Source organism: Thalassophryne amazonica, chromosome 5 (assembly GCF_902500255.1).
Source record: "Thalassophryne amazonica chromosome 5, fThaAma1.1, whole genome shotgun sequence".
Classification (NCBI taxonomy): Eukaryota; Metazoa; Chordata; class Actinopteri; order Batrachoidiformes; family Batrachoididae; genus Thalassophryne; species Thalassophryne amazonica.
Genome location: NC_047107.1, coordinates 127,761,343 through 127,785,395, shown reverse-complemented (window position 1 = coordinate 127,785,395; position 24,053 = coordinate 127,761,343). Strand labels below are relative to the sequence as shown.

General features: G+C 42.6%; 2 protein-coding genes across 4 annotated transcripts in view; one reads left to right on the top strand and one right to left on the bottom strand.

Annotated features, from left to right (window-relative positions):
• The window catches only part of prdm6 (PR domain containing 6), a 164,010-nt gene extending 152,524 nt beyond the window's left edge, over positions 1-11,486 (top strand). For both annotated transcript variants that reach the window (XM_034171337.1, XM_034171338.1), the window contains exon 9: positions 6,475-11,486. In XM_034171337.1, coding sequence (XP_034027228.1) covers positions 6,475-6,589 — 115 coding nt within the window. In that variant the 3' untranslated portion in view covers positions 6,590-11,486. The remainder of the gene's footprint in view (positions 1-6,474) is intronic.
• A 4,688-nt stretch (positions 11,487-16,174) lies between these two features.
• The window catches only part of LOC117511305 (centrosomal protein of 120 kDa), an 87,545-nt gene continuing 79,666 nt past the window's right edge, over positions 16,175-24,053 (bottom strand). The window contains exons 19-21 of one of the 2 annotated variants that reach the window (XR_004560928.1): positions 18,776-18,921; positions 16,350-16,755; positions 16,175-16,317 (exon numbers count right to left, since the gene is read on the bottom strand). Coding sequence is in view for 1 of the 2 variants with exons in the window: in XM_034171333.1 (XP_034027224.1) it covers positions 16,539-16,755; positions 18,776-18,921 (363 nt within the window). In the remaining variant the exon portion in view is untranslated. Of the gene's footprint in view, positions 16,756-18,775; positions 18,922-24,053 lie in introns of both variants that reach the window. The other variant, XM_034171333.1, reaches the window with a different exon arrangement.

Below are 24,053 nucleotides of genomic sequence, written 5' to 3'. Positions count from 1 at the left end.
GAGATCGTTTTTCTTCTTTTTGAGTGCTCTTTTGTTTATCGTGGGGGGGGATCATTTTGTGCGGCGTTAAAGGCCCATTAAATCTTTTCAGACAAGCTCGTGAATATGTTGCTCCATCTGCGGTGGAAGCCATTGTGACCTTTGACCTCCTGACTATCAGCTGCTGGTGATGGTTAGGAATATTTGAGGATGGGATGTGGGGATGCCGGCAGCATTTCCAGTGAAAACATTGGCCTCATTCTGAATTTCCTTTTCTTCTTTCATCTGATGAAGCCTCGCTGCACTTGTTGTTTTGTGGAGAGCATCACGCTGTCATCATGTCAGTGCGACTCCTCGGGTCAGCGCACACGGAGCCGCCGACGCACTGATAAAAGGTACAAACGTGCAAAAAAGCTCAATTAGAGACTCGGGACCTGCAGGAAAATGCAGAGGACAAGGAAAGCCATCTGGAAACAAATTAACTTTTGTAACGAGCAATCAGAGAAATGAGAGGGCGGCATCGATGTTCGGAGTGAAAGGTCGAGAAGAATGACTGAAGAGATCGTGGCATAAAAAGTGAAACGAGCTCCGGAGAAAAATCTGCTAAAACCAAATCAGCATTCTTAATAAGCAGTCAGAGGAAACCCCGAACCTTTTCATCAGCACTTCAGAGTCTCTGCAGAGGCAGAACGGGACAAAGACAATCACGGATGGGCGTCAGAAATCTTTAGCAGATCGATGGCCTCGGGGAGTTATCTCCTTTTGGACGGCGCGGCGGATAGATTAAAGCTGCCACTGTCACTTTGTCAGAAGGAAAACGCTCAACTTTATTTTCCCGCTGAAGAATCAGAGGCAAGAATTCTGGATGATCTGCAGCTTTTCAAGCATAGATTCCATCTGGACTCTGGAGAGTTTCAGTTCTTAATTGTTTCATTTCTTATTTGTGACAGAGTTCATGTTCCGTCCAGGGTTCTGAGAGTCTTGTGCTGTGATAATGTCCAGGTTTGGAATCAGGTACTGGTGCAGCGTCCACCACATGATGTTCACTCAGACGGACTTGTGGTACATGCTCATCTAGTGAAGGTATCTGCCACAGCCAGGATCGGATCTCCACCAGTGCTAGATCAGAACCGGGAACATGCACCGCAAATGTGTTGGATATGATGCTCCATCATTTAGTTTTGAAAAGATTTCCAACAGAAATCAAGAGCAGAAGATAAATCCTCAACAGTAACCCAAGATCTTTAAGGTCTTTAACTCCCTCCAAGAAAACTGATTGTCAATCACATATTGATGGATGATACCCAACTATTTACACACGACAGAGATGACAATACTCAGAACCTCTGAATAACTGCAACACCTTCTGAGTCATCAGAAGAAACTGATCTTCTCAAAGGAGATTTTGAAGCAGATCCATCTGATTTCATCAAGTGTTATCCAATCTTGGATCCAGGATGAGATTTGGGTCTTCAACTTTGAGATAAACGGGCCATGCAATGGAAATAACTGTTCTCGCCACTAAGTTCATTTCACGGGCTGCAGAAGAGCTGGGTTTATGTACGTGTGAAACCTTCCAAAGACTGTGAAGGTGGAGTTTTCAGGAACTTGCTGAAGCAGTTAAAACCTGCTGTCGATGCTACAAGACCATTAAAGCTGAAAGTGTCTCATTTCAGAGCAGAACTCTTCCTCATGTCAGTTCTTGTCACTGGAACTTAGGACTTCTAAGAAAACGTTTGAGTACAGTGATGCTGTATTCAGCTTTGGTTAGCATGTGCCATGGCTCACTACTTCCACCACACCACAGAATCGCTCCAGATCCTGGATCGCAACCATCCAGGCAAACAACAGGTCCATCCCCACAGCCAGCTGCAACGTGGGCGTGTCCTCAGCCTTTTCCAGTTGCCGGGGTCATCACAGCTGAGGCACCTGCACCTTTTTCAAAGTATTTTATTTATTTATTTATCCACTGTGCAGTTTTCCAAACTGAGATACACAATGGAAGAATTTAGTATTTTCAGGCCAAGACTTTGCCGTGTTTCCATTTTTAACCGTCACTGTTGTGTTTATGTCTGGAAACTTATTTTACTTACAACAGCTTTGCAGTCAGCTGCAGATGGTTTCCTGGAAACCACGGATTCATTTATGAGATTTTGACAGGCTTCCTGTACAGAATTCTCCTCCAGGCCCCGTTCCCATACAGCAGCCTTTTCTGACAGAAAAGCGAGACATGTCTCATCCCAACGCCTCATCTCAGCACTTTCTTAAAAAGAAAAGGCACTTCTCATGGGATGTGTTCCTATGTCGATGAACAGCTAACAACTAGCTTACAGTGTACAGTTCTAAAAGCACTCACCCTGAGCAGGAACATAGTGTCTGTCCCATCTGCTATTTGTGTGCCAAATCTGTTGACTGCAGCCAGAAAAAGCAAATCAAAGTTCTCCTTCCATGAGGGTGAAAAGTTTTGCTCCACCTGATTGGTTGTGCTGCAATGATATCACAGCGCCTTTCTGAAAACTTCAGGGATTTTCAACTTAAAGTCCTCAATGAAAATGTGCACTAAAAAAAGACGCTGGGTGTGCTTACAATGTTCTCATTTAGAGTAAACGAAATAAAGACACTGGCACCCACAAAAAATGCGACAAAATGCCCAATGTCCGAGTGGACTGAACTAAAATGTCTCAGATCAAAGTCCACTGGTTCTTGACACAAAGTGATTAAAGCTCCTCGATCTGTCACTTTGCTGGGCACAAACTGCTCAACGGTAATTTCTGGAGCTGCAAGAAGTCGAGTGGTTCTCCCTAACCGAGCCGGGCAGGTCAATACCCAGCCGACTGCAGCCTGCCTCCGGTTTCTTTGTTCTGGATGCGGCCCGTCTTCGTGTCTGCTGTGGCGGATAAGTCGCTGAGACAGGAAATCTTCAGAGCAGCTTTGATGTCAGGAGCAGTTGTGGTTTTGTAGCTTTTCAAATGAACGAGAGCAGGAACACGTACCTTCAGGGCAGAGAGCTTTGGTTCTGTCAGAAGTCTGTTTTCTTTTTCTCGTGCACGATGAAAATTTAAAAAATGAGATCGTGTTCAAGCTCCATCTGCTTTGAGTCACTGCTGCTATTTACACAAACGTTTAATCCGCACATGATTACTGCAGAAACAACAGATTACTGACAACACGTTACTGCAGGAATCAAAGCTGGGTCAGCGGTACTTCGTATTTTGTAGTCATCGTTGTAAAGCTGCCCTGGTTAGGCTCTCCTCAGGTTTTTGACCAACCCAGGTTAGATGAAGTGACACTGAACAACCACAAAGGAGAACTAGACTTTACCAAATTAAAAAACATCTGGGGTTATTCTGTGAAACAGCACTGATCATGAAACCCAGAACCTGCATCTTGCCACCACCAAGTATCTGTACTAAGGGCCTGTCCACATGGGGACGAGTTTATGCGTATCTGCAAACTTTTTGTATCGTTATTGGTGTTTTGTTCCCATGAAACCAGTTTTTCAGAGCCCCCCCCCCCAAAAATGCTTCTTTTTGAAAACAGGTCCCAAAGTGGATAAATGTCAAAACGTGGCCTTTGTGTTTTCGTGTGTACAACTAGAATGTAACTTTTGTGAAACAATGATGTCATAGACCCACCTTCTTCTTCTGCATTTGTATACAGCATAAGCTTTATGCCACTTTGTGGGAGCGTCACAGCGCCACATACAGGCCTGGCATATACACTACATCAGTTTCATGCGTACGGTGGTGTGTTTTTGGAAAGTCTCACTGTTTTATCCTCTTATTGGTCAGCTTTGTGTTCAGAGAACTCCACCATGGTCCGTTTTGACTGAGCTAACGTGTGTTGGTCCACACAGTCAGTACGGTTCCAGAATGACCCACACCAGGATTCCACGGACCTGGAAATCTGGGCCACACACTGTCATCAGCCTCTTCTCTACATCAACACACAAACTCCCTCTTCTCTGTGACAGAGATGCTGCCTTATCAGGCCTGAATCCACGTGTGTGTGTGTGTACGTGTGTGCGCAGTGGGAATACCCTCCGCAGTGGATCCGATGGATTATTGACAGGTGGACCATGAGAGTAATTTATCCATCAGGTTGTGAGGACGGCAGCAACAATTACAGCTTCCTGCTCCGCTGATCCTCATGCACACTTTCTGATGTCACTGTGTGTTAGAGTGAACATGGACATGTGTGTGCGTGTCTGAGCATGCAGAGTTCAGCTGTTTACGTGCTGAAAGGTGAAAATTTCATCCCATTGTGACAGAATATTACAGTATTTTCCAGAGTTTAAGTTGCACCTTGTTTATGTGGAGCTCATTTTTAAGTGTTTTCCTGGGGGCGTGTTTAACAACACACAGGAACTCAGTGTAACACATGTGCACACCACAGTCTGTGCTGTTACTTAAGGACTTTTAAGCACATGCTGACTGCTATACAGCCCCTGTATTTGATACCAGGGGGGAGGGGTGGGTGTGTGGGGAGGAATAATAAAATACAAATAAAATACAAAGCAAGATAGACAAGGGTGATTCTTAGACTACGGGCACTTATGTCCTTTGATCATATTGTATGAAAAACAGAAAAAAGGGGAAATTTCACACTTTTATAGTTATCTTTACAATGAAAGTGTGTTGAAATGAAAGAGATTTGTTGTAGTAGTCTATGATGACTTTTTCACCTTTTTTCAGCATCATTATATGCATGTAATATTGCCGTTTTGTGCTTGTCCCACACCCAGACTTTTGATCTTCAATGATAAAAATGAATGGTAAAGAAACGTTTTTTCTAATGTTTTAAAATATCTCTGAATAAAATAACAGTAAAATAATCAAAACATAATTGGGGTATTCAATGTCATACAACTGTTGTGATTTTTTTAAACAAAATGTAGTTGTCCCACACTATTGCCGTAATTTCCACCACAACACTGTAACGTCCCTTTAAACAGTTTGTATGAAAGATTGTTTGGGTAGTTTCTATGGAGATCAACAGTGACATCAGAGCACATGTATATAGCGCCAAATCACAACAAACAGTTGCCCCAAAGCGCTTTATATTGCAAGGCAATGGTGTGGTGGAAATTACATTTACAAGGGCAATAGTGCCCGTAGTTAAAGAATCACCCACAAATAAAGTGCATTGGACATGTCGGGTGTTATCTGATGCAGTTCGGAAAAAAATCCATTTTCAGGTGGACACATGAACAGTAGATTTAAGCAGCAAACCTTCAGCCTGTGGAGTGTACTTTAAGAACTTTTAAATTCAACTTTTTAGATATTTTAAATGTGCAATAGGCAACATATTGCATGTCCATTTGATTTCTTTTCTAGCAGCTCTTTGTTCTTTTTGTTGTCACTTATTTTTGAAAGATTTTATCCCCACCAATAAATAAACGATTGCACTGGTGTATAAGTTACAGGACCTCCAAAACTAGTAACTAGTTTTGTAGTTCAACTGGTTTAGTCAGTTAAGTGTTATGTTGCTGTTACCATGGGTGATTTAAGTCTCATGTTGGTACAAGGAGTGAAATGCATAGTGGTTGTAATGTCTAAATTTTTTGAGACAGTAGTATTTTATGTGTCATGTACAGCACTTTGGGGCAGATGTAGTTGTTTTAAAGTGCTATATTAATAGAGTTGAGAATTACACAAGCTTTTCTTAATTTATTACCACCCTTGAAAAATGTCAGCTACCAATTTCTAAACACGACCCAGTCTAGAGCCCATGGATCCCCACAAGCAACACACTAATATATACAGAGAGAGAGACGTACTTTGGGAAATACAATAATGTGGATTTGCTGCACAAGCCAAAAATAACTTATTAACACACACACACACACACACACACACACACACACACACACACACACACACACACACACACACACACACACACCACACACACACACACACACACACACACACACACACACACACACACACACACACACACACACACACACACACACACACACACACACACCCCCCTGTGGACTTCAAATCAGTGCCAGATCATGTGCATGTGAACTTCAAACATACACTGCCTGTGACTCTATATCTTTATGATGTCACAAGAAGGGAAGGTGAGACATCAAAAGAAAACTTCTCTTAAAAAAAGAAACACCTTAAACAAGATTTGAAATCCGAAATCGCCACCTTTGACCCTAAAATGACCTTTGATCAATCCCATCTTCAGTCTGTTGCTCACAGTCGGTGAGGAAACTCGTTTTGCTGACTTTGATGAGTTAATCTGCTCTTGATATTTGACCTTTGACACCGGCAGTGACATTTGCCTTCACATGATCCAAACTCGTTAAAGAAAAAAGATACTTGTTTTAACCTGAACTTTGACTTTGATTTATGTCCTTGAACCCAGAGCAGGTACTTCATGTGTGCACATACAAACATCAAGGTCAAAGGTCAGTTAGCTCAAACTGACAGCACTGACGGCTCCTTGGTCTGGTTTGTGTGATTGTTTGTGTGTCAGGTGCGAGCGCTGCGACCGCAGCTTCACCCAGGCCACCCAGCTCAGCCGCCACCAGAGACTTCCCAACGAGTGCAAACCAACACATGAGACCAGCGAGTCCATCGAGGTGGACTAGCTCCTGATGAACGTTTACCGACGACGACAGTGACAGGTCCCAACTGTTCCATATGTGACGCAGAAACCCAAAGCCGAGTCATCCTCCAGGTTTAAACACAGAGAAACATTCATGAAAATCGGATCACTAAACTGATCAACTCTGTGCTTGTAAATGTTTCACTCAAACTGATCCAGACTTCATACGCAAATGGCATCGGTGTGCAAGTTAAGCTAACAAAAAGCCAAACGATTAGTGCACCTTAGTGGCCGGTTTCGGTCCAAATGACGTACGCTTTACAAACGCTGTCCATTCCCCGGAAACTCTGCTGATATTGTGATGCCACAATGTGAGAACATTAAAGACGGGAAAAAGAATCGGACGAGTGCCCGTCTCCAACCACTGACCCGTCAGGCAGGGAACCGATAGCACAAGTTGTAATGGTGAAAGAAAAATCAATAAAAATTTATATAAAAAATGGATAGAAAGACAGTTTGAAGATGCGCTAACATGCTCTTCACCTGCCGTCACTCCAGAAAAGTAGAATTTTTTTTAGAGTACAAAATTGAGAATTCTAAAATATCCTACCAAGAGTTTTAAGAATCTGTTGAGCGTTAATGTCAAATTCAACATTCTGATTCCACAGTTGACTTTACACCGCCACTTTGGTAGTCTGTGGAGCAGTCACATTCTGCTACCTCATGACCGACAGACACGGGGCCTGGTGACAGACATGGCGCCTGGTGACTGACACGGGGCCTGGTGACTGACCGACTGACACGGGGCCTGGTGACTGACACGGCGCCTGGTGACTGACCGACTGACACGGGGCCTGGTGACTGACACGGCGCCTGGTGACTGACCGACTGACACGGGGCCTGGTGACTGACCGACTGACACGGGGCCTGGTGACTGACACGGCGCCTGGTGACTGACCGACTGACACGGGGCCTGGTGACTGACCGACTGACACGGGGCCTGGTGACTGACACGGCGCCTGGTGACTGACCGACTGACACGGGGCCTGGTGACTGACCGACTGACACGGGGCCTGGTGACTGACACGGCGCCTGGTGACTGACCGACTGACACGGGGCCTGGTGACTGACACGGCGCCTGGTGACTGACCGACTGACACGGGGCCTGGTGACTGACCGACAGACAGGGGCCTGGTGACTGACACGGCGCCTGGTGACTGACCGACTGACACGGGGCCTGGTGACTGACCGGCTGACACGGGGCCTGGTGACTGACACGGCGCCTGGTGACTGACCGACTGACACGGGGCCTGGTGACTGACCGACTGACACGGGGCCTGGTGACTGACACGGCGCCTGGTGACTGACCGACTGACACGGGGCCTGGTGACTGACCGACTGACACGGGGCCTGGTGACTGACACGGCGCCTGGTGACTGACCGACTGACACGGGGCCTGGTGACTGACACGGCGCCTGGTGACTGACCGACTGACACGGGGCCTGGTGACTGACCGACAGACAGGGGCCTGACCTCTCTTCATTTTAACACCAACCACAACCTGGTAACACAGACGAGCGCAACTTACACAAAGTGGGCATGAAAATGACAACAGCATCAAGTGGAAACTTGTAGTTGCACAGCTAAAAAGATTGAACCAGATGCCATCAGTCTGCGCTAACCCCCCCCCCCCCCCCCAAAAAAAAACAAAAAAACAACAAACAAACAGAACTGCCTCAACACGTCATCACTTCCTCACCTATGGTGTTCTACAGTGTGTTAAGTGGGTAATAAAAAAACAGTCCCATTCATTTTTCCTATCATATTTTAACGTTCACATACATAATGAGAAGCTAACGTGTTTCAAAGAATGTCCAAAAATAAGGTCCAGAATCATGGTAAATAACAGAATTTTAACTTGATGCTTTAAACCTGTACCTCACAGAGCGATGAATGCTGACGAATGTAACGTTTTTTGCGTTTTGTCAGGGTTCGTTAATTGGCTGCAAAATAGTTTGCAAACAGTTTTTAGGTTCAGAAACTATATTTCTTGTTGCAAATAACATAAATAACATGTCCAAAATTACTTAGCATATATCTATCTATCTATACATATACATGCATGCATATATATATATATATATATATGCATGCACACACACACAGTTTTTTCTATTACTTTTTAAAACACTGCTATGTACCATAATTCTGCACTTCGTTATTGGACATTATTTGAAATATGTTGGCTTCTCATTATGTACATAAATACTAAAATATGAAGGGAAAAAAGAAATTAACTCGCTAATGTTTAGTCATGGTGTACGTTTTCCGGCTGCTCAGATGTGATGACATGAGCTGTTTTTGTATCTCCAGATTTTAGCTCTCAAATTTTTTTTTTTTTTGCTTTTGCAGGGTCGACAACAGAATTATGCAAGGATTACCAGCTTCATGATAGCACACTGTAACTTAGCGGTTCCATTGCTGAAAATAAATAAAATTATTCTAAATAATAATAATAACCATAATGATCAGTTTAAATTGGAGCTCTACGATTTCTCAGCTTTTGTAAGCTAAAAATGATTGTTCTGGTCGTTTGTCCTGTGAATAATCAGGATTTATCTGGAATCGTTCACTCACCTGAATTAAATCTCAAATCAATAATCGTGACCGACTGATTTATGTTCAACTCACCTCTCAGCTGCTCTCGACTGTTAAGGAACTTTACTGTTTCCTGACTAACAGAAGAAGGACCTTAAAGCTACAATTCCTGCTGGACAGAATTCCGAGTCAACAAGCCAAAGATCCTTTGATTTCTCCCATCAGGAACAGACAAAAGAATTTCAGATGGAGTCTGATTAATGAATGGAATTTTTGGACAGAAGATATTTATTGGAGACTTTCGGGAATCCCATCCAGTTTCCCTCCAATGAAAACTCCTTGATGAAATGGAGATAAAAAAAAAGACTGTTGGTCCGTCTGTAGCTTTACTTCTTGGTTTCTGTTTTTCTTTTTCAACAGCGATGCCAAAGGACGGGCGTGACCAAAGCTAATGATGGCGAGAATGCACAACACCACTAACATCTGAAGACCAGTTTTACATAACAAACTACACGAAAAGCCTACACGGAGTATGTATAGTAAAAAGAAAAAGAAAAAAAAAAAGAAGTCATATTCTATTTATCAGACTCATATCATGCTTCAGGCACTTTTGTTTGAAAAATGTTATTTAATTTTGCAGCTCTGTCTGGAAACTTAAAGTTTTAATGAAGGTGATTTCTTATAGAAATAATCCTGCATCTTCTGGTAGAAAATTTTCTTTTTTCTTCTTCTTCCTCATTTAGCATAAAAATAATTTTAAGGTTGAAAAAAAATTCACTTTCACTTGCTTCAACTTCAGACATCTGTATAGATGATATCTGATCATATATTCATAAAGTCCAAAGAACAAATCATGTTGATTTTCAAAAAGGTTCTCATTGTGTTCTCATTTGTGTATTTGTATATAGTGTCATTATGATACACTTTGTAAGAAAATAAGGCTAAAAGCACAGTTATTACATGAATACCAAATAGGTTTTTGTGCCTAAAAGTCAAAAAGCTTTAATAATAATAATGAAAATAATGTGAAAACTGTAATTTCCCAAAGACCAACGCGGTGACGAACGTCTGAGCCAACAGCCGAAACCAAAACACAGGGACCTGTGAGAAATTCTCACAGTGGTCACACAGACATCTGTAAGAGTGCAATAAATAATCCTCACGAGCAAGCTAGCTCACCTAGCGGGACTGCCACTAAATATAGCTAACTTCTAAAACACTTGTGAGCTTTATTGGGAAAGAAATAACTAAATACTGCGAATATGTGCTTATCAGGTAGCGCTGGACTACTAGCTAGTTCTTATTTACGAAGTAATTTAACATCATCACATAAGCGAGATTTTTGAAAATAGCGTTGATGATTAGCGTCAGCCATTTCCAAGGACAGAAACTCAGATAGGAGAAGGAAAACTAGACACAAATAATTGTTTTTTTTTAGAAAAGAATGAAATTGGTGTTGATGAAAAATACAGTGAAGCCACGTTGTAGGAAGTAGCAACATTTCCTTGAACTCTTACAGATGTATTTGTGACTAAAAGCAGATTTTTGGTCTCTTTAGTGGAATCATGCTGCTCTTTCAGAATGTATTGATCCAGTGCTGTATATAGAAAAATAAAAAACAAAAGCTTTTTTAAAATATTGAATCTGTGGGACTGAGGTGAAATTATTCAACTTAGTAAAGAATTATCACAAGTTTATGATGAAGGGGTTGAAAATGATTCACTTTCTTTTCACATCTGTGTGAACCCAGATTTTTTTTAAAAGATTTATGGAAGGAAAACCAGCACAAAACAGCTCGCAATAAATGTACTAATTATCGCTGTCTGAGTCGTCTAATCACCCACAAATACTAAACCGAAGAGGCAATTAATTAAAACGTCATAATCAATTAAACAGTGAATGTTTATAAACTGCCACCTTTGTAAACCTATAAAACGGTGACCTCCAGTGGTCAAAAGTCAGATGACACGTTCAGAAAGGCACCCTGGGTAATATTGGAGCCACCAAAATGAAGCGCAAATGGGCCAAGGTGATTTGAATTCATCATAAAAAACAAAATAAAATCAGCTTTGTTCCCTTTGACATGCAGGATTCCTGTTTTTATAAAGTTTGTTTACACTTTTTAATGAAATAACTTTACAAAAATGAAACTTTCATCTGAACAGAAAGTGAATCATGCTGGGCCCTCACGATGATTAATCATTTCCTTGTAATGTGATCAGAAGACATGAATCCTCAACAGATTGCATGATTTTTCCTCTTATTACTTTTTTACTGAATGAGATTAAAACCAAAAAGATGCTGTTCCAAAGGAAATAAAGCAGAAATACACTTTTGATCCAAACTGATATTCTCGTGGTTTTTGTTTCCCCTCATGAAACCGTTGGAATTATTACCTTCATCAAGTGGTTGAATTGGCTGACTCAATTATATCTTTGTGATGTCATAAGGTGAGTTTTACACATCCACGTCAGGCGTCCTGAGTCAGTCTCTCATGTTCAATTCATTAGACTGATTTCTTTTATGTGACAGTCGTCCTCAGAATGTGGTGGTTTTCTTCATCTGAGAAAGCTCACACAAGCACGTCAGTCTACCTGGTCTGGAACCCCCTCAGGGGTTCATGTGTTTGTGGTCTGAACGCCCACAGCCCCAACTCACTGTGTCCACCAACTACAGCAATTACGGCAGGGACCTGTGAAGAATTTTCTGATCCTGGATAAGACACCCATTTTTACTGGTCAACATACATTTTGACTAAACGGCATAATTATAATAATTGTGTCTTGGAAACTTTCCATTTCATCTTCCAGATAGGCTTCCATGACAAACCTCTCCTGCCACTCTTAGTCACCCACTTTGTCACTACGATCTCCATTACTTTGAATAGATGACGCCTGGGTATTTCAAGTCCACCTCTACTACTTGCAGCCTCACTATTCTACTGGGCTTTCATTCACCTTCTCTCCAGAGCATATCTCCACCTCTCCAGGCACATCTCAACCTGCTCTCTACTATCATGAGACATCACAGTCATCTGCAAACATCATAGTCTGCAAAGACTCTTATTTGATCTTGTCCATCAACATCAGCTGCCAACAAGAAAGGACTCAGAGCTGATCCTTGGTGTAATCCCACCTCCACCTTGAATGAGTGTCATTCCTACTGCACATCTCACTGCTGTCACACTATCCTTGTACATGTCCTGCACTACCCTAACATACTTCTCTGCCACCAGACTTCCTCATGCAATATCACAGCTCTTCTCTTGGCACCCTGTCATAAACTTTCTCCAAATCTACAAACACATGATGTACGCCTTCTGGCCTTCTCTATACTTCTCCATCAGTATTCTCAGAGCAAACATTGCATCTGTAGTGCTCTTTCTCGGTATGAAACCATATTGCTGCTCACAGATCTTCACCTGTTTTCTAAGCCTAGCTTCAACTACTTTTTCCCATAACTTCATGCTGTGGCTGATCAGCTTTATGCCTCTTACTGCAGCTCTGCACATCACCCTTGTTCTTATAAATAGGAACCAGCACACTTCGTCTCCACTCCTCAGGCATCCTCTCCCTTTCCAAGATTTTATTAAACGGTCTGGTGAAAAACACAACTGCCATCTCTCCTGAACATTTCCATACCTCCACTGCAATGTCTGGACCAATTGCTTCCACTCCTCATCCTCTTCATAGCTGCCCTCACTTCATCCTTACTAATCTCTTGCACTGCCCGATTTACTCTCGCGACATCATCCAGCCTTTTCGCTCTCATTTTCTTCATTCATCAGCTCCTCAAAATATTCCCTCCACCTCAACACACACTCCTCGCTTGTCAGCACAATACCATCTGCATCTTTTACCACCATAACCTGTTGCACATCCTTTCCAGCACTGTCCCTTTGTCTATTCAATCTGTATAAGTCCTTTTCTCCTTGCTACATCTGCTTGTAGTCCTAAATTTCATCTTTGACCATCCCAGTTCTTCTTTTCAACCTTCTTCTCCTCATATGTTCATGGACTTGCCTCATTCCACATATCGTCTTTCTTCCCTTACTTTTTGCCGTCTCCCTCACTATTGCATGTTTTCATCTCCAGTCATACTACAAACTACCAGCGATGTGCAGCACCAACAAACGCTCCCAGACTTGCCCCGATTAAAAAAAAATGTGAGTTTGACACAGTGAGCCACTTTGTTCTGCCTACGTTTTATGAAGAAAAACAGCTGTGAAAACGTTTCCTATTTCTCACTTTCAGCACTTATTAATTTAATTTTTAATTGTAAACCGATAACCATCAGCGGCTCCACATGTGATTAATATTCCAACACTGACCCCTTCAGGCCTGTTTCACAACACTTAAATGATGGCATCGGTTGCAGTTTTTCCCACTAACATCTCATTAAACGTCCACTTAATCTTATTTCATGTCATATGGAAGTATTCATTTCATTGATGGATATATTTATCATTTCAGGATGATTTTTTTGAGGAATAATTTCTGGTCACAGGATCAGATCTGGTTCCCACGGTGACAAAAAGAAAACAGTTTACACCTGATGTCTGAAATTTTCGAGTGTTTGTTTTTGTCAATTGGTTAAATCCTCTGAGGACTAATGTTAATCAGACTGAAAAGCAGAATTTCCAGTTTGTGTTCAACTGAACGGGACAATGATTTGAGGTCAAAGCAGAGCTAAATGTTAGCACCCTGTTAGCACATGCGGCTTCTCAGCAGCTAAAGCTTCTGTTTGCGTTCATCAAAAAGTATCTTAAGAAGCAAAAACATCTTTTAAAATAACATCTGAGGAGGAAGAACCTCCAAAAAACAACCCTGTCAGTCTCAGGTGCAGCTTCCTGCTTCCCACACGAATGTGATGTTTGTCCATTTACACCAAAACAAGCTTTGTGTCTTTGATGTGGAGGAAAGAACATAAAAGAGGAAAAAAGGAAAGAAAACGTCTCTGGTAATAATTTATTCCAAACACTCAGACTCGACTTCAGCTGATGCTGATAAAATAATCGACATGACTCTGCAGCTCATTTCAGTGTGGAGGCTTTACTGGAGCTGCAGCACCACCTGCTGTTCACTTAAATAATAAACCTGGTGCTCAGCTCACTGCCAAGAAACAGTAAAGCTGCACAACTAAACAGTTAACTACAAGTTATTTTAGTTCATTCAGGAGCCACTTCAGCCAAACAACACTTACAAAACACACACACACACACACACACACACACACACACACACACACACACACACACACACACACACACACACACACACACACACACACACACAAACAGCTACTCCGCCCACAATGGACAAATGACCGTGTGCAGACCAGCAGCACAATCCAGAGTTTCCCTTTCATATTCAGTTGTCCTCCTTCTGGCAATGTTTCTCATCTCGCATTCATATTTACCTCTCAGTCGGCTTTTTTTTTGTTGCTCTCACATGCAGGACTGACATTTCTCAGCAATTCCACATTCACAGCTAACCTATGTTTCTCACGCTCACAGCTAACTTGTGTCTCTCACTCACGATCACAGCTAACCTGTGTCTCTCACTCTCATGTTCACAACTAACCTGTTTCTCACTCTCACAGCTAACCTGTGTCCCTCACTCACGATCACAGCTAACCTGTCTCTCACTCCCATGTCTACAGCTAACCTGTTTCTCACTCTCACAGCTAACCTGTGTCCCTCACTCACGATCACAGCTAACCTGTCTCTCACTCCCATGTCTACAGCTAACCTGTTTCTCACTCTCATGTTCACAACTAACCTGTTTCTCACTCTCACAGCTAACCTGTGTCCCTCACTCACGATCACAGCTAACCTGTCTCTCACTCCCATGTCTACAGCTAACCTGTTTCTCACTCACGCTCACAGCTAACCTGTTTCTCACTCACGCTCACAGCTAACCTGTTTCTCACTCATAGCTAACATCTGTTTCTCACTCTCACATTCACAGCTAACCTGTTTCTCACTCGCACAGCTAACCTGTTTCTCACTCGCACAGCTACCCTGTGTCTCTCACTCTCACATTCACAGCTACCCTGTGTCTCTCACTCTCACGTTCACAGCTAACCTGTTTCTCTCACTCTCACGTTCACAGCTAACCTGTTTCTCACTCTCACGTTCACAGCTAACCTGTTTCTCACTCTCACATTCACAGCTAACCTCTGATTCTCACTCTCACGTTCACAGCTAACCTGTGTCTCTCACTCTCACGTTCACAACTAACCTGTGTCTCTCACTCTCACGTTCACAACTAACCTGTGTCTCTCACTCTCACGTTCACAGCTAACCTCTGATTCTCACGCTCACGTTCACAGCTAACCTGTGTCTCTCACTCACGTTCACAACTAACCTGTGTCTCTCACTCTCACGTTCACAACTAACCTGTGTCTCTCACTCTCACGTTCACAGCTAACCTGTTTCTCTCAGTTCACAACTAACCTGTTTCTCTCAGTTCACAACTAACCTGTTTCTCTCAGTTCACAACTAACCTATTTCTCACTCTCACAGCTAACATCTGTTTCTCACTCTTACATTCACAGCTAACCTGTTTCTCACACATTCACAACTAACCTGTTTCTCACACATTCACAACTAACCTCTGTTTCTCACTCTCATGTTCACAGCTAACCAGTGTTTCTCACTCTCACAGCTAACATCTGTTTCTCATTCTCACATTCACAGCTAACCTCTGATTCTCACTCTCATGTTCACAGCTAACCTCTGATTCTCACTCTCATGTTCACAATTAGCCTGTTTCTCACTCGCACAGCTAACCTCTGTTTCTCACTCTCATGTTCACAATTAGCCTGTTTCTCACTCGCACAGCTAACCTCTGTTTCTCACTCTCACGTTCACAGCTAACCAGTGTTTCTCACTCTCACAGCTAACATCTGTTTCTCATTTTCACATTCACAGCTAACCTCTGATTCTCACTCTCATGTTCACAATTAGCCTGTTTCTCACTCGCACAGCTAACCTCTGTTTCTCACTCCCATGTCCACAGCTAACCTGTTTCTCACTCCCATGTCCACAGCTAACCTGTTTCTCACTAACACATTCACAGCTAACCTGTTTCTCACTAACACATTCACAGCTAACCCGTTTCTCTCACGTTCACAACTAACCTATTTCTCACTCCCATGTCCACAGCTAACCTCTGTTTCTCACTCCCATGTCCACAGCTAACCTGTTTCTCACTAACACATTCACAGCTAACCCGTTTCTCTCACGTTCACAACTAACCTATTTCTCACTCCCATGTCCACAGCTTACCTGTTTCTCACTAACACGTTCACAGCTAACCTCTGTTTCTCACTCCCGCGTTCAGAGCTAACCTCTGTTTCTCACTCCCGCGTACAGAGCTAACCTCTCCTGCTCAGCGTTTTTCTTTCCTGCTCATGGACTCCCGTATCTGTCTGTTCAGCTCAGTGATGATCTGGTCTTGGTGGGTGTAAACTCCGGTCCTCAACAGTGTGTCTCTCTCCTCAATTAACCGAGTCAGCTGCTCCTCTGCACTCTCATTAGGAATTGGGCTGGGGGCGGAGCCAGTCCCAGAGGAGTCGGGAACAGTTCTCTCTTCTTGCTGTTTCAACCTGTAAAAGTAAATACAAACTTTGTTTTGATCTCTGTACCTCACCCAGACATAAGTAAACACATCTTCTCCATGGTGGATGGAAAAGGAGTCACGAAAAAAGAACACCATACTACACCAACATCATAATGCAGATCAGCTGACCATCCAGCCCAACCGGAGATCTTCTCAGACTGAATACCAGAAAGCCCATGCGGCCGACGCCACACATACGGGTCCTTGATTGGTTGGCACTAAACCAGGCCAATGGATTCATTGATCCACCTCACTGGGATCTACACTGAAGACACAAGGTGACAAGACTGAAAGGGTCCAGGAACTGGGAGGCAAGACCAAAGGTATACAGGGAGGCTCCGAAGATCTCAAAAACAACTGGAATCACTAAAGAGGCAGGAAGAGGGTCAGCTATTGGTCCTATTTACCAACAGCTAGAAAAGGCTGCAAAAGCACACAGAGAAGTCTGGGTCTACCACACCAGACAGGACCCGAGGTCAAGGCTGTGCAAGCACAGTCCAGAACACAGCAGTGCGCAAGACACAAGCTGGGAAAGTATACGCTGAGAAACAAGGTGCTGAGGACGAGCTGGACATCCCTTAGTCCAAATGATAGATTCCCCAGAAAATGACTGAGTCTAGTAGAGCAACAATCCCATGGGACGTCAAATTCCAGAATGGCCAACCAACCAGACCTCACAATGGAAGACCAGAAGGAGAGGGCAACTATGAATGATGTAGCAATCCCGAGTGACAGCAAAATCAACGAGAAGGAACACGATCGGACTGACAAGTACCAAGGACTGAGGGCGGTACTGGGACAGGTGTGGAGGCTGTTTCAATTTAATTTCTATTTATTTTCCTTTATATAGCGTCAAATCACAACAGAGTTGCCTCAAAGCGCTTCACACAGGTAAGGTCTAACCTAACCAACCCCCAGAGCAACAGTGCCTGAAGTTCAAAGTGGTCCCAGTGGTCATAGGAGCAGCAGGAGGTGCAACATCTGAGGTCTCTGTCCACAAGAGTGCTAAGCTACTGCACAGGAACCTCAAATCAACCAACATGACCTCTGTAAGGTTATTAACCGTCACCATGGTGACACTGAGCATGTACATAAAACTGAGATTCACTGTCACTATGTCAACATGTAGCTTAAACATTTTAGCATTTTTGACAGGAAGACAAATACTGAATGTTGATAGAACATTAGCATGTTTAGCTTTTCTGACAGTCCATCATATATATCATATTCTTGACTGGAGCATGTCAGCCATCATGATCCTGCATCCAAATCGAGGTCTTTTGGGAGACATCCAGTATCCAAAGTTGGTCAATGTTGATTTCTGGGCAACTTTCTTGAACGTGGCCATGATGAGAAGACCAAAACAGTCACTCAAAAGTTCTCGTTTGGCTCACTAACAACGCCCAGTGAAAGGTACACGATGTTCTGGTAACATGTCTGACATGGTTTGAAGTTGTCCATGTCCATGTAGCTGCTTCTTAGCAGGATGACTGTCCAGGAGATGATAAGCGCAGTACTCAGTATGTGGTCAGATGTGCCGTCTGAGCCTCTGTGCCTCTGAGTGTTTTGGTAAGTGTCCAGATGGTTTGCACCACAGAAAAGAAGAGGTTCAATGGTGGAACCAAAAAAAGCTACGTTTACAATCATCTGGAAGATGAGACTTCTAGGCCACTTCCATTTAGTTCCAGGCTGCCCGTGCTATGAGTTGGACAGATCTTTACATCCGTCTTAGTTGAGCCAATTTCACTTCTAACAGATTTATTTGGCTCCCTGACAGAGTTTAAATAGAACTTTATTAAGTTTAGTTTTTAGTGTCACGGGCACACGAGCAAACATCTTGAACATTTTCAGGGTGTAGAAGTGTTGTTACATTCAAGATGTTTTCAGTTCATCACTAAAACCTGAATTATAAAAACTGAAGATCATTAACCCCTAACTGGAGTAAGTGGGCACAGAAAACAGATGGATGAGGATCATTAAAGATGTTTGGCTGATGACATCATCACCTGTTGAGTTGGTTCCTGAGGACGTCCAGCTCCTGTTTCGCATGCTGCTCCACCTGCTTCTCCTCGGCTGCTTGGCAGCGACGCTTCATAGCCTCAATCTCTGCCTCCTGCTTCTTCAGGAGGAGCTTGGCACTCTCCTCCTCACGCTACACACACACACACACACGTGCACACACATGTACATGAGACTTTGACTATGGGGCAGGTAACAATCAAAAATTTTGAATGAATAAAAGAATGTTGAGGCAAAGTTTGATAAAAATCAGGTTTGCCATTTATTCCCATATGAAGCACTGTGACACATTTTTAAGCAGACTTGTGTGTTTGTACCTCGTATCTGTCCGTCTGTATCTCGTCTTTGTGGTGTATTCAACTGAATATCCGGTTATTAAGTTCTGACGTAACGCATCACGTGATAAATCTGTTTCCGGGTCCAAAGACCTGCAAGTTTACAATTAAAGTTACGTCTGTATGATCCTTTTAAGGATCTACAGTTTAAGTTTAGTTTATGTTCATAGTGTGCGCAAACCTCCATCCCTCCCGTCTCCACCTCTGTTAACCGCATTCGTCTGTTTCTAAGGTAGGAACCCTTAATAAAACTTTTTTCTTTTACTTTATATATTTTATTATGCACAGGTAAAATATGCATGTCTGTTTGTTAATAAAAAAAAAATTTTTTTTCATCATTTAGAGTAATTTGGGGATGTTTTACAAGGATGGAACGGATTAAAATTACTTTAGATATTTTCAATGGGGGAAATTCGTTTGAAATATGAGCAGATTGGATTACGAGCTTGGTCACGGAACAAATTTAACTTGTAAAGCAAGGTTCCACTGTACTACTAAAATGTAATTTTTTATGCTTTATTATAAGCTATTATAATACTATTATAATTTATTATAATACTATTATTGTTGTGGTTGCTATTATTATTAATATATAAACAAAAATAAATTTAAAAAATATTACAATTTGTAATACATTTGACTCTTTTACGACAACGAACGCTTATTATACAGAAAACAATGCACCAGAATGTGCTGACAGCTGCAACTGCTTAATGCTAACTTTAACATTGAAAATGCCATAGACATGCTAACGTGTTAGCGTCGGTCCCGTTTTTAAGTTATAAAATACATCTATCAACTGTTTCAGAAGACCATAACAGGTTGGTTTAACATAAAAAAAGGTAAATAATACTCACAGCCATATGCTCTTTATGGTTTTAGCGGGGGAAAAATAAGATAAAGCGAAAGAAAAAATGAATCAACGAAGCAATGATCGAAGCACTGCTTCGATCTGCAAATCACTGCTTTGATTGGTTCAAGGTTCACAGCAAAGCCGTGCTGCAGAAAAGTTAATTACAGACCCGCTGCAGGGTCTGTAATCAATGTAGAGAAATTATAATTTTCCTGACAAACATCTCCAAAAACAACAGCCACTCTGAAGGATCGATAAGGGAATCTTTAAGTAAAAAGGTTATTGATGTCGGTAGACCGAATCATTTCTTAACAATACTAGAGTAGAGAAGCTTGAATCTTCGGCTGGACTGGGTTGCTTGACGTGAGGATGTTTCGCTTCATATCGCAGAAGCTTCCTCAGCTAAAATTCTTGCTCTTGTAGTCTGACTTCTGTCCGACCCTTGTGGAAAAGAACAAACAGAAGCCACAAAAGCTGGAGTTTTAAACCTAACCAGACGCCTCCAACCGAGAGGCAGACTGCTATTGGCTAGTGACTAAACAATTGCTTTAATGATGACGTGAATGACTCATTACCATGAACAAAAGACTGAAACTGCTTTGACCTGAGTACCACATTGTAAACAGGGGACAAAGCGTGTCTCAGGCCCCCTCCCCGGTTAAGGCTAGGTTTCAACTGTTTTACATACAATGCCTCCTTCACCCCTCTCTCAAACCATTTCTTCTCTCTGGCTAAGATTTTAACTTCCTTGTCCTCAAACATGTGGTTAGTGTCTTTAAGGTGGAGATGAACTGCAGACTGAGGTCCACTGGCGCCCTCTCTGCAGTGCTGGTATAGCCTTTTGTGTAACGGTTGCTTAGTCTCACCTATGTAGTGTTCATTACAGTTTTCCTGACATCTGATAGAATACACTACATTGCTCTGTTTGTAACTAGGGATCCTGTCCTTAGGGTGAACTAATTGCTGTCTCAAGGTGTTGACTGGTTTAAAGTAAACTGGGATTTTGTGCTGTCTGAAGATCCTCTGTAGTTTTTTCCCCTACTCCTGCTAAATAAGGGAGAGACACTCCTCTTCTTCTTGTCTCCGTCTCCTGTCTATCTGGTCTCTTTGTTCTCTGGGACTTCTGCACTTTATCCAGGGACCATTGTGGGTACCCACATACTGTGAGGGCTTTCCAGACAAGTTGTTGTTCTTTAGCCCTTCCCTCTGCAGTTGTGGGCACCTGTAGGGCTCTGTGTTAAAGAGCTTGTGTTCAAGGGAGTGGTTTGAGCCAAAGAGCAGATATTGGTCAGTGTGAGTTGGTTTTCTGTAAACACCTGTCTGGAGCTGCCTGTTCTCTCCAATCGTAACATCACAGTCCAAGAAGGCTAAATGGTTGTTTCTGGCATCCTCACGTGTGAACCTGATATTGGAGTCCACTGAGTTGATGTGTACTGTAAAGTCCTCAACCTCCTGTTGCTTGATTTTAACCCATGTGTCATCGAAATATCTGAACCAGTGACTGGGAGAGATGCCCGTGAAAGACGCCAAGGCTCTCTTCTCCACTTGCTCCATGTACAAATTGGCCTCAATGGGGGATACTGGAGACCCCATCGCACAACCATGGATCTGCCTGTAGTAATCCCCCCTAAACAGGAAATACATGGTGTTAAGACAGATCTCCAAGAGTTGGCAGATGTGGTCTGGTGTGAGTTTGGTCCTTTCAAGTAGAGACACATCCTCCAGCAGTCTCTGCCTCACAGCTGAGACGGCCTCAGCAGTGGGGATGCAGGTGAACAACGATGTCACATCAAATGACACCATAGTTTCATCTGCCTCCAGCTGAAGGTCCTTGATCTTGTTCACAAAATCTTGTGTGTTCTCCACATGGTTTCAATTTAATTTCAATTTATTTTCATTTATATAGCGTCAAATCACAACAGAGTTGCCTCAAAGCGCTTCAGACAGGTAAGGTCTAACCTTACTAACTGCCAGAACAACAGTGGTAAGGAAAAACTCCCTCTGAGAAAGAAACCTCAAGCAGACCAGACCCAAAGGGGTGACCCTCTGCTTGGGCCATGCTACAGACACAAATTACAGAAATAATTCACAGAACAATTCACGGACAAATATACAAGAAATGCTATTGGCGCACAGGACAGGAGGATCGCCAACACAAATACAACTCCCATCTCTGGATGGAGCTGCACCTTAAACAGAGAGAAAAAACAGAATCAGGCATCAGAAAGACAAAAAGTACTGTATAATTTGCCAGCATTAAACAAAAAGAAAAACAGAGAAATACTAAGGTGATCGCCGGCCAGTAGCCCTAAACTTCACTAAAAGACCCAGAATTTAGGTAAAGTTGAGGCCGCAGCCCGCTCCAATTACTAATAAATGAATTAAAAGAGTAAAAAGCGTAAAACAAAACTGTACCACTATGCTAGCCATATGAAAGGGAAAAGAAGTGCGTCTTAAGTCTGGACTTGAAAGTCTCCACAGAATCTGACTGTTTTATTGACGCAGGGAGATCATTCCACAGAACAGGCGCATGATAAGAGAAAGCTCTGTGACCCGCAGACTTCTTATTCACCTTAGGGACACAAAGTAGTCCTGCACCCTGAGAACATAAAGCCCGGGCCGGTACGTAAGGTTTAATTAGGTCAGCTAGGTAGGGAGGTGCCAGTCCATGAATAATTTTATAGGTTAGTAGCAGAACCTTAAAATCTGATCTCACTGGGACAGGAAGCCAGTGAAGAGACGCCAAAATGGGTGTAATGTGGTTGTACTTTCTGCCTCATGTCACAAGACTGGCTGCAGCATTTTGAACCAATTGGAGAGCCCTAATGCTAGACTGCGGTAAACCAGAAAATAGAACATTGCAGTAGTCCAACCTAGAAGAGATAAATGCATGAATCAGGGTCTCAGCATCAGCCATAGACAGGATAGGACGAATCTTCGCTATATTTCGCAGGTGGAAGAAAGCAGTCCTAGTAATATTTCTAATGTGGAGGCCAAAGGACAACGAAGGATTAAAAAGTACCCCAAGGTTCCTCACTTTGTCAGCGTGATGTATGACACATGAGCCTAGGCTGAGCGTTAACTGGTCAAATTGATGCCAATGTCTCACTGGACCAAGAACCACCATTTCAGTCTTATCAGAGTTTAAAAGTAGGAAGTTTCTAGACATCCAACTTCTCACTTCTGCAAGGCAATCTTCTAAGGATTTTATGTGAACGAGATTACCAGCAGTTATCGGCATGTATAACTGAGTATCATCTGCATAGCAGTGAAAGGTAACCCCAAAACGCCGCAATATGTGCCCAAGGGGTGCTATATAAAGGGAGAAAAGCAGGGGGCCTAAGACAGACCCCTGAGGAACCCCAAATTTCATGTCACTAAGGTTAGAGGTAGTGTTACTGTACAAAACACAGTGAGAACAACTGGTCAAGTATGATGTCAGCCATGCAAGGGCACTCCCAGTAATCCCAAAATGATTTTCCAGCCTATTGAGTAGAATATGATTATCCACTGTATCAAATGTAGCACTGAGATCTAACAGCAACAGAATCGTAGTGGTGTCCGAATCCATTGTAAGCAGAAGATCATTCACCACTTTAGTGAGAGCGTCTCTGTGGAATGATATTTTCTAAAACCAGACTGCAGTGGCTCAAAGAGATTATTCTCAATAAGATAGTCTACGAGCTGCCGTGACACCACTTTTCTAGAATTTTAGAGAAAAATGATAGATTTGATATCGGCCTATAGTTTGTCAATACACTAGGGTCAAGATTAGGTTTCTTAAGTAATGGTTTAATCACTGCAGATTTGAAACATTCAGGAACAGATCCAGAAGTTAAAGAAAGATTAATAATTTCCAGCACAGTCTGCCCAAGAGTGGGTCACAGGTCCTTAAACAGTTTTGTTAGTATAGGATCAAATAAACATGTTGTGCTTTTTGTTGACATTATGAGTTTTGTCAGCATGCCTAGTGAGATACTATCAAATTCTGTAAATCTAGGTAATACCTCAGTAGTGGTGCCCACCTCAATAGCAGGGTGTAGTAGCTGGGTTAAGGCATGCTGGGATATGTTTAAC